The sequence below is a fragment of the Toxorhynchites rutilus genome, chromosome 3, assembly GCF_029784135.1.
Source record: "Toxorhynchites rutilus septentrionalis strain SRP chromosome 3, ASM2978413v1, whole genome shotgun sequence".
NCBI lineage: Eukaryota > Metazoa > Arthropoda > Insecta > Diptera > Culicidae > Toxorhynchites > Toxorhynchites rutilus.
Genome location: NC_073746.1, coordinates 251,476,494 through 251,487,574, shown reverse-complemented (window position 1 = coordinate 251,487,574; position 11,081 = coordinate 251,476,494). Strand labels below are relative to the sequence as shown.

Sequence of the window (11,081 nt, the reverse complement as noted above, 5' to 3'; positions counted from 1 at the left end):
ACAAATGATCAATAAAACAATTAAACGATATACTTCACTTCTGTTTTGTTTATCGTCGTTGCTCACAGCACTCTGGAACAGCGCCAAGTTCGACCGTCATCATCATCACCATCATCACATCCACATCATCAATATCATTGTAGCCATCAATCGCTGACCGTTCCAATCTAATGGACGCATCGCTTCATTTCGCAGGGTGGGTGGATAAAATTCTTTTGCCGTTCCCGCGGTGCGGTTAGTTTGGTTTCGAAAGCACGCGAGTTCGGTTCGGTTTTGCGAAGGAGCACGCATCCCCTGTGGAGGCCTAAGGACAAACCGAGCGGTCCATTGCAGTCCACGAGAGCGGCGGCCGGACACAAAAGGATTACTCGATTGGATATTCAACTCCCACCGAGCAAATTAGCGGTTAAGGATGAAAATGTGTGCTTATCATATCAACCGAAAAGTTATTGCCTAAGGGCAAAAGTGCATTCCAGGAGAAGGGTTCGCCCCTTGAGTTTACTTTTCGGTGTGTTTTTCGTGTGACGGTTCCGGTTTTCTGTGGTTGTGGAAATGTCCGACTTCCCGTTGAATAACTCGCTGGTCGAGTTTATGGTGTTGTCCGAAGATATGAGTAATGGTGTGAACTCCACCGTAGAAAGTTTAGCGAAAACAGTGCAGCACACGATTGGGAAACCCTGCCGTATTCTCATAGCCCTTTCGTACATCTTCGGTTGCGTCGGTAATCTGATAGCCCTTATCTATCTCTGGAACAGGAAAAACGTGCGGAACACCAAACATTCCTTGATGTTAAAGTGAGTGTATATCAAAACAAAACAATATACAATTATAAAACAATGGATGCAATACGGTGAAGAGATTCTTTCGATCGCTGCTTATTGCTATGCAAAGGTATTTTGCATTCTGAAGATAGAATCATTGTGCAATCATCATCATTGTAGTTGGATAGAAAACCTGTTTCTATTCACGCTTAACCTCTTGAAATAATTAATGACTAAGATAAACATTAGCAAGGGAATTGTGATGAAAAATGACGCTGTTATTGAGCACATTATAGCATATGGTCATTTTATTTGTCGATATCCTAGTTTGTTTTGATGTTACTCATGATGAACGATCTTAATCACATGTTTTTTCTTGTCATACTAACATTCAGATAATTTCGGTATAGTTTTAATTAAATCCGATTACACCTTCTAACGCTTGCCAGCCACATAGCCTTTTTAACCAATCTTATTTGATTTAATTGGTACTTTTAAACAATCATTTAAAAAATACAATAAATCTGCCAGTGTCAGATAATCAAAAGATGTTGTCAACGGGATCTAAAACATGGCGACCTAGCAAAGTCCTCCTCGCAGTGCTTGCAAAACGACATTTCACTTTGTTTCTGATTTTCGTAACAATTTACGACCTCAATTTACAATTTCAAGTTGCAAAAGTTGCACCGGCGACTCGATAGTGTGATGCGAAGGAAAGATGTCACACACCATGAGTTAACACGCCATGGAACAGTGAGAGCAAGCCTTCGCTAATCAAACCTTCTTTCATTTCCCTGTTGACTGCATTCAACCTCAAAACAATTTCGAATTAGTGTTCGTCAGGTGCATCAATTCAACTCGTTAACCGAACAGAATACCACAGGTTTCAAGATCTTATAGTTCAAGGGGATACATAACCTTGGTTTTGACCAGAATATTCAGAATAGACAAAGACGAAGAATATAATAATTCACTTTTTGTTTTGGAAATCACAAGTTGCTCTTCAAGTATTTTTGTTAAAGAAATAGAAAAAATCTGAAGCACGCTAAATTGCGAGCTTGAAAATCCATCGATTCTAGATAGGTCTGGTAAAAGTCAGACGCAAACGAACGTGACCTTCTCTAAAAATAAAGGATAATAAGTGGACACGATGATGTGAACAAATACCTGCGAATCTCTGCACAAACCGCCCCACCACCGCTCACTCCACCACCACGGTACACGTCAGCACAGATAAACATAAACAGCAAAATAATGCTTCATTGTTCATTAATCGGGAATGATTTATTGCCAGGGCTCGACTTCTGTACATACTTGCATACAATAGATCGATATTAATATTTCGCCAGAGCAGCGATAACAGTAGCTCCGAAAACGGCACAAATTGAATAAATTTTACCGAAACAGACAGCGCCAACGGGAGTGACATTATCATTCTCATCTTCGTCCACACCCACACAAACACATAAAGGGTATGTCACATCAAATTGCATCACGGAAAAAACGCTGTAGAAATTCGCCCAGTAGTCCGATCCTTTTGAAAATTTTAGACAGTAAAATAAAAACTATTAAACAACTTTTGGCATTTTTTTTTATTCTTCATTTCATCATATTCATTTATTTTATACTTCGAGCCCAAGCCCGCATGCTCGCACCTTCCTCTTTACCCCGTCCATAAGGTTCTGTACAACGTCAGGTTGTAGTTTTTTTTGAACAGAAATCCATTTTCTCTTGTAGTCCGCCTCCGATTTGACAACTTTTGGGTTCTTCCGGAGGGCCTGCTTCATAATCGCCCAATATTTCTCTATTGGGCGAAGCTCCGGCGCGTTGGGCGGGTTCATTTCCTTTCGCACGAAGGTGACCCCGTTGGCTTCGCACCACTCCAACACGTCCTTTGAATAGTGGCACGAAGCGAGATCCGGCCAGAAGATGGTCGGGCCCTCGTGCTGCTTCAATAGTGGTAGTAAGCGCTTCTGTAGGCACTCCTTAAGGTAAACCTGCCCGTTTACCGTGCCGGTCATCACGAAGGGGGCGCTCCGCTTTCCGCAAGAGCAGATCGCTTTCCACACCTTGTACTTTTTGGCAAACTTGGATAGTTTCTGCTTGCGAATCTCCTCCGGAACGCTGAATTTGTCCTCTGCGGAGAAGAACAACAGGCCCGGCAGCTGACAAAAGTCCGCTTTGACGTAGGTTTCGTCGTCCTCGTCCGCATTTCGGTGTACAGCTTCCGGGCTCGCGTCTTCCCCACCATGTTTTGCCTTTCGTCGCGGTTAGGAGCCTTCTGAACCTTGTATGTACGCAGGCCCTCCCGCTGCTTGGTCCGCTGGACGAATGAACTTGACAAATTCAGCTTATTGGCGACATCCCGGACCGAACTTCTCGGATCACGTCTAAACTGCTTAACTACGCGCTTGTGATCTTTTTCACTGACGGAGCATCCATTTTTGCCGTTCTTCACCTTCCGGTCGATGGTTAGGTTCTCGAAGTATCGTTTTAGTACTCTGCTGACCGTGGATTGGACGATTCCCAGCATCTTACCGATGTCCCGATGTGACAACTCCGGATTCTCAAAATGAGTGCACAGGATTATTTCACGACGCTCTTTTTCGTTCGACGACATTTTTCCAAATTTACGAAAAATTGACAGTGAAGCATGGCCAACGTGATCTATACACTCTTATCTGATTATAAGCGAAAGCTGAAGATATAATTCCTAAAAATTAAATTTCTACATCGTTTTTTCCGAGATGCAATTTGATGTGACACACCCTTTACACACAATTTGTTTGGCTGGTCAATCCTTGCTGGGAAGGGGGAGATCTCCCGCGATAGGAGTTGGGAGCGTTGAATCTGGATATGAATCAATTTTTTTCTTCGGCTTCTTCCGTGAGCATGGCCAAAATCGTACACACAAGCTCTAACGTGATTAGCATCGAAATGCCACTTGATACGGTGCTGATTTTAATATAATGGTCAACGGGTGGTGTTTTGTTTGGAATACAAACACATTTTTCTAGAGTTAGTTATTATGTTGCGTAGATTAGATGTTCCAAAGAACGTGTTATTGTAGCCGTGATAAAGGGTGTGTCACATCAAATTGCATCACGGAAAAAACGCTGTAGAAATTCGCCCAGTAGACCTTTTGAAAATTTTAGACAGTAAAATAAAAACTATTAAACAACTTTTGGCATTTTCTTTTTATTCATACTTCGAGCCCAAGCCCTTATGCTCGCACCTTCCTCTTTACCCCGTCCATAGTGTTCTGTACAACGTCAGGTTGTAGTTTTTTTTAACAGAAATCCATTTTCTCTTGAAGTCCGCCTCCGATTTGACAACTTTTGGGTTCTTCCGGAGGGCCTGCTTCATAATCGCCCAATATTTCTCTATTGGGCGAAGCTCCGGCGCGTTGGGCGGGTTCATTTCCTTTGGCACGAAGGTGACCCCGTTGGCTTCGTACCACTCCAACACGTCCTTTGAATAGTGGCACGAAGCGAGATCCGGCCAGAAGATGGTCGGGCCCTCGTGCTGCTTCAATAGTGGTAGTAAGCGCTTCAGTAGGCACTCCTTAACCAGGTCCATTACCAGGCAATGCGGCTTCGTCAGCATTTCGGTGTACAGCTTCCGGGCTCGCGTCTTCCCCACCATGTTTTGCCTTTCGTCGCGGTTAGGAGCCTTCTGTACCTTGTGTGTACGCAGGCCCTCCCGCTGCTTGGTCCGCTGGACGAATGAACTTGACAAATTCAGCTTATTGGCGACATCCCGGACCGAACTTCTCGGATCACGTCTAAACTGCTTAACTACGCGCTTGTGATCTTTTTCACTGACGAAGCATCCATTTTTGCCGTTCTTCACCTTCCGGTCGATGGTTAGGTTCTCGAAGTATCGTTTTAGTACTCTGATGACCGTGGATTGGACGATTCCCAGCATCTTACCGATGTCCCGATGTGACAACTCCGGATTCTCGAAATGAGTGCGCAGGATTAATTCACGACGCTCTTTTTCGTTCGACGACATTTTTCCAAATTTACGAAAAATTGACAGTGAAGCATGGCCAACGTGATCTATACACTCTTATCTGATAATAAGCGAAAGCTGAAGATATAATTCCTAAAAATTAAATTTCTACATCGTTTTTTCCGTGATGCAATTTGATGTGACACACCCTTTATATTTGATTCCTAATTTTCGAATTTCGATTAGTAGTGAATGATTGAGAAAAATATATTTGTAGTTTGTGGCATTTAAAAGTAGTGGAAGTAAAGTGGTCACCATTTGGACTCTGCCGATTTCCATATATTGCTACAATCTGCTCTTTTCGAAGAATAGTGACATTTTTTTCGGTTTTAGGTAAAGTGGACACTTGCACATATCATGGCAAATGAGATAGATTTATACGTTGTTTCTTATTTTTATAAATCATTATTAATGTAGTGAGTACATGTATGAAAAAACTGGACCTATGAAGTCACAATTGAAATTTTCTCTTACTTGCAAAAATTTACTGAGAAACACATTACGCCTCGCATAATGAGGCGTGGTTTTGGTTATGGTGGACCCTTTTCCCAGTATCAATGGCTCAAAAGTGAGTCCTTCGGAAGCAGCATGTGAGGGTTTATCAGCTAATTGTAGGGTTCAGTTTGGTTGCCTACAGGCGCATACAGATTCTCCGGATGATGCTTTGGTTAGAGTTGTGTTTTTTAACGATATCGTAGTCCGAGAGTCCCGGGTTTGCCTCAATAGTTCTCAATACGTTCAACCTCAACTTCCGATCGTGAGTTCCACTACGACGCGTCCCCTGATACATCCAAACAACATTTGTACGTTCACGGAAACGTTCTAGCACATCATACACGGTACATTTAGCCAATTTCAGCGATTTCACGATTTTAGTACCACGCTGGATTTTTAATGTGGCTGTCCAAAATCAAATTTCTTGTCTCGGCTTCCAGCCTGCACAACTTTTTCAAAACAAAACCGACCAACGTAAATTCTTACCTTCGAAAAATATTGGGTTTTCAAACAATTTGCTGTAAAATCGCGAGCGCAGACGTACAACCACATTGTGAAAACAGTCCCTGTGATGGCTTCAGGTTAACAGAAAATGTTATGAAAACTTACCCCCAAGCAGCATTAGATGTGAAGAGCAGAATTTTCAATTGAGTGGCTCAGAAGGAAAGGGGTGTAAGTGACTTGATCGATTTCTTTTCATCAACTTTCTTTCTAGTTAATAACTCGACCGCATAAACGTTTCAATTTGAGTTTGCTATAGAATCCGATAGATGAGGTTTTGACCTATCTTCAGATTGTCAAATACAGCTGTGTGTTTGCATGCTAAGTTATTTATTTATTTATTTATCACCGTCTCGAATTAATTATAATTCCACAGACTGAATCCTTATATTAAATTCTTAATCCTATTTTTAAAGATAGTTTTGGACACGTTAAAATCGAACACGGCACAAGCACTATTGAATCCACGGAAACAATTCTCTAAGGGGTTATGGAATCCGTAGGAAGTCCTATGGCGATTGATAAACAACAAATCTCGCTCACGTAGTTGTCGGAATGGTACATAGAGTGATACATTATATAATAAGGATGGACAGTCAAAATTTCCATTTAACAGATCAAACACCAATATTTTTTGAAGGTTGGCACGCCTAGAAGCTAACGATTCCAACGCGATCAGTCTGCAGCGGCTCGAGTAGTCGGGGAGATGGTCTGGATCTATCCAAGGGAGTTTTCGGAGAGCATATCTAATGAAACTACGCTGTACTCTCTCCATTCGTGTGATTTGGGTGCTGTGAAACGGAGACCACACGCAGGCAGCATACTCCAAAATGCTACGTACTAAGGAGCAGTATAGCGATTTGATTGCGTAAACATCTCTGAAGTTATTGGTGCACCGACGAACAAATCCAAGTGCAGCAAACGTTATAACCAAAAGAGAGAGTCGATGTAGAGAAGTCGATGATGTGACTTACACACCTTTCATTTCGAGCCCTTCAATTAGAAGAAATTATTTTTCTGTGGTTCAATGAATCGTTTACTTATCGTACACTAAAGTATACAGTACTGACCTCTATTATTTACACATTGTTGACATAACTGCTCCGTTTGACATGACATGTCATGACATGGCATGAAGAGTAATTTGTTACGAAACTTTTCTCCGCATACTAGCGAAATATGTTCCATTGTCGGCCTTCCCTTTCGTTTTTCTCGCGTTTTTCTTCACGATTGTCAAGTATTCGATGGGACGAAATTCAGGGATCTATGGAGAATAGTTTTGTTCAATGCACCATGTTTTTTTATCCCACTAACTGACCCGGCAAACTTCGTTCCGCCCAAAATTTATTTTTTGTTATTAATACTTTCAAACATTCACGTTTTCTTACTAAGCGCAAGTTCATGAGTCCAATCGCATAACTGTTCATTGATTGATCTTCTAGTCGACCCCGTTGAATTTACCTGTTACTATAAGATTCCTAGTACTTCTACCAAAACTCATCATTATAATATCAGAATATTTTCAGACACAATTCTCGTTCAAGATTTGCAAGAACCACTTGCAAATAACATATTTCTCCGTTAGATGGAATAAACGTTTGATACAGAAAACATGATAAAATAAAGACAGACCCCTCCCCTCTTCTTCCCTTAGAGAGGGGGGAGGAGTGTCTATTCATCATAGAAACGTTTCGTGCCCCCTAAAACCTCCATATACCTAATTTGGTTTCGTTTGCCTGATTAATTCTCGAGTAATGCAGAAATTTGTGTTTCATTTGTATGGCACAGACACCCCCCCACCCTAAGAGAGGGGGAGGTGTATCTAACCACCATAGAATCATTTATTGAACCCTAAAATCTCCACATGCCAAATTCGGTTTCGTTTGCATGATTAATTCTCGAGTAATGCAGAAATTTGTGTTTCATTTGTATGTCAGTAGTGGCTCTGGAATACGCGTGACCACAGTGCAAGTCGAAGGAAATTTCTTTGACGAAAAATCCCTCGGCAGAACGGGAATCGAACCCGAACCTCCGGCATGATAAGTGGCACACTAACCACTCGGCCACCGGAGCACTTCAAACCGACACTACGAAAAAGATATTAACCGTTGCCGTGAAGCAAGGAGACAAAGATTCCGAACAGGAATACAATAGTTATGAACTTCTGTGATATTCATGATGAAAAACTGAGTGACACTATCGATATCAGAAGTGTTAAAAAAGTTCTCCCATGGAATTTGGTCCACCGTTTCACGCAATTTACCCAGATCTCTTTATTCTCCAATCTCACCATAGAGCGGAGTTTGAAGAAACGTACAGCGCGAAAAAGTTACTGAATTCAGAACATAAATAAACTCATAAAACGTCTACCAATTAGTGAAGCAAAAAATAAAATGGTTCTCAGGTGGAATAAACACACTTTATATGATATAATAAAAGTTTTTTTCAACTGTGATAAAATATAAAACAAAGATCTGTTTGATAAGAACTTTATATTATAACGATGAGTTTTGGTAGAAATAATGGTTAAGTAGGAGTCAGGACAACACGTTTTGAGTAATTAGATAATTCATTATTTAGTTTTGAGTAATTAGATAATTATTATTTAGATTATTTTAGATTTTAGAGATTTCATTCAAATTTTAACAATTCAAAACTGCTTTCTGGTCTGCTAATCTGATAAAGATTCATTCGTCTCACCAAACGGATATCGCCACCAAACGTCGATATTGTAACGACGAAAGACTACATAGTTCATTATGTTGCTTCTTATGCATATTTCAGTGCAGATGTATTGTAAATAAACTATGAATTAATCATACATTTAATTCATGGACAGTTCATGCAAACTGTTCACAAAACAGCGAAGCAATATAATTTAAAAAATAACTCTCAGTCTCCGTATTAACAAATGCTTGCTGTATTGAGCGACACTGAAACACTGAACTTATTGGATGTTTAAGTATTTTTTCAGTATCTCTTAGCAAAATTACATCTCCCACTCCCAAATTTAAAAAAAGATAATCCTCAAATCCACGTCCACAACTTCACATCCACATCTCCCACTTCCAAATTCTCAAAAAGATAATCCACAAATCATACGATGTCAGTACCTTTCGAAGAACGGCAAAAGAAATTTCGAACGCTGAATTGTGAAGTGGCTGATTTTGCTCGTTTCAGACGGCAAAACTGGGGGCGCAAAGACCAGTCACAACATCATATTTTCGTTTAGGTAAGGCCAGTGATGTCCATGTCTTCTGTGTAGCGAAGAGAAACTCAAAATTCAAGCAAAATTCAAAAATTCCACCTACTCCGACATCCTCAACGAGCGCGCTCCTCTTTGGTCTATAATCACCATAGTTCTGGATTTACGCGAGCGCAAGATGAAGGAAGATCAGTTTGCGGTCGCGCTAGAGCAGCGATACTCAACCTGCGGCCCGCGGGCCGCATGTGGCCCGGTGGGCTCTTCTGGTTGGCCCATCTGGTGTGTATGATGTTTGGAACTCATACACAAAAATCTATAAATAATGGCGAAGATCCGTGTCCCTCACTCAGTTAAAGCATTCATTCATTGGCTCTTGTCAGTGCTACCAAATGTTTGTACTAAAAGAGTTTTATTCTTGAATTTTTATAATGTTTTTTTCTCACCGGTTATAATTTCGTAGTACATTTATTTTTGTTTTGCGGCCCGCAACACCATGCCTAACATGTGTTTGTGGCCCCTCTGCCAAAAAGGTTGAACACCACTGCGCTAGAGTGTGAAAAGACAGCGCACAAACTTTCTACAGTATAGCGGATAAATGCACTGGAGAGTACACTGATAAGCTTTTACCTGTGCGCTCTGACGTATGTGCACAGGTACAAGAACAGAAGTGGCTTTCAGTTAACATAGCGCTGTGGTTCGCTGAACAAAGTGAACCGAGTTGAAACATGCGTATGGATTATACGTCAAATGAGATTGCGCTCTTCCGTTTACTCTTCGGTGTATTCCTCAGTGTAGCAGAGTGCGGATCAGCACGCTTCAGTGCTGGACACAGGTTTTCGCATACTCGAACTCTCAAGAATAAAGAGAGTGTAGGTGAGTGTGACTCATTCGCACCAAGGTTTCTCCCAACTAGCCCACACTGGCTCTTTATATATTCGCCGGAGAAAGTGAAAAGCGCATGGTTTTTCTTTGGTGAGAGATGACGGTATTCTAAGTTTAGGCATGAAACTCGGGCAAAATTGCATGAGCATGGTAACGCACTCTTCCTTTCACTTGGACTTTTATCGAGAGGTTTCTCAGTATTTTTGACCGATTAACTTCCTATTTTCATTCACAAAAGGAACGTCTTGTTGTACTACGATTAATTTGGAAACCAGGGTCTCAAACTGCGGCTCCTTTTCACCACAGATCGTTTCAAACATAATTTGTCCTTGTTCAGACAATGTTGCTGAAACTGCTGTTAATTTTGATTATTTTATTAGAATTGTTCGACATAAAAGGGAAGAAATTTTTTTGACTAATGAGGTGCAAACTATTTTTAAAAGTCTAGTTGATTCAGGTGGAATACAGGATGCAAAATTTCATAAAACTGTTTCAAAGTAGCATCAGTAAATATTTTCCCGCTCAGATAGATGAATACATTTTGTTTGATGCGCGGACAATGATTAAAGGAATTTTTATTAACGAATATTCGAGCCAGTTATAGTTACTGAACTTTGATCTGGAATTTGACAAATTTTATGATAAAATTTTCAAAAATCATATTCTCCTCCGTAAAGTTGCTTCTTTATCTGGATATACTTTCGTTGTAGAGAAAAGAGCCGTTACATCCAAGAATGTTTGATTGTTTAATTTTTTCACGGTTTCATTTACTACTGTTTTCAAAATCTCGTTTCGTCGAATAGTTGAGAGTTCGCGTTTTCAGAATCACATTACTCACCACATCGAATCCTGATTCTTCTACCCATTCCTACTAACAATTTTTCCTTTCATGATAATCGCAAGTGAACCACGGCGACGCTTCTGGTAGTAAATATCATACTAACATTTCTTCCCTTCCCCCCGGTGACTGTAAGGACGTGGTCGGCGTCGTTATTGACTATTTAAAGCTCGAATCACCGAAACTTGCATAATGAGAATGATTTGCTAATCCCAAATATCATTCATTGTGTTCCTTGCGCATATTCGCTGGTTCAGGTCAATTGCGGAGAGCAACTACGCTGTGTACAGTCTACCCAAGTTCAAACTCAAAAGATGAACGCTTCTCGACGGAATCCGATGGAAAAAAGAAGTGGCTAGCGATGACCAATACACACCCTATATTA

At 40.8% G+C, this 11,081-nt stretch overlaps 1 protein-coding gene across 2 annotated transcripts in view; it reads left to right on the top strand.

Annotated features, from left to right (window-relative positions):
- Positions 1-216: 216 nt before the first annotated feature.
- The window catches only part of LOC129776160 (prostaglandin E2 receptor EP4 subtype), a 17,135-nt gene continuing 6,270 nt past the window's right edge, over positions 217-11,081 (top strand). For both annotated transcript variants that reach the window (XM_055781627.1, XM_055781626.1), the window contains exon 1: positions 217-794. In XM_055781627.1, coding sequence (XP_055637602.1) covers positions 553-794 — 242 coding nt within the window. In that variant the 5' untranslated portion in view covers positions 217-552. The remainder of the gene's footprint in view (positions 795-11,081) is intronic.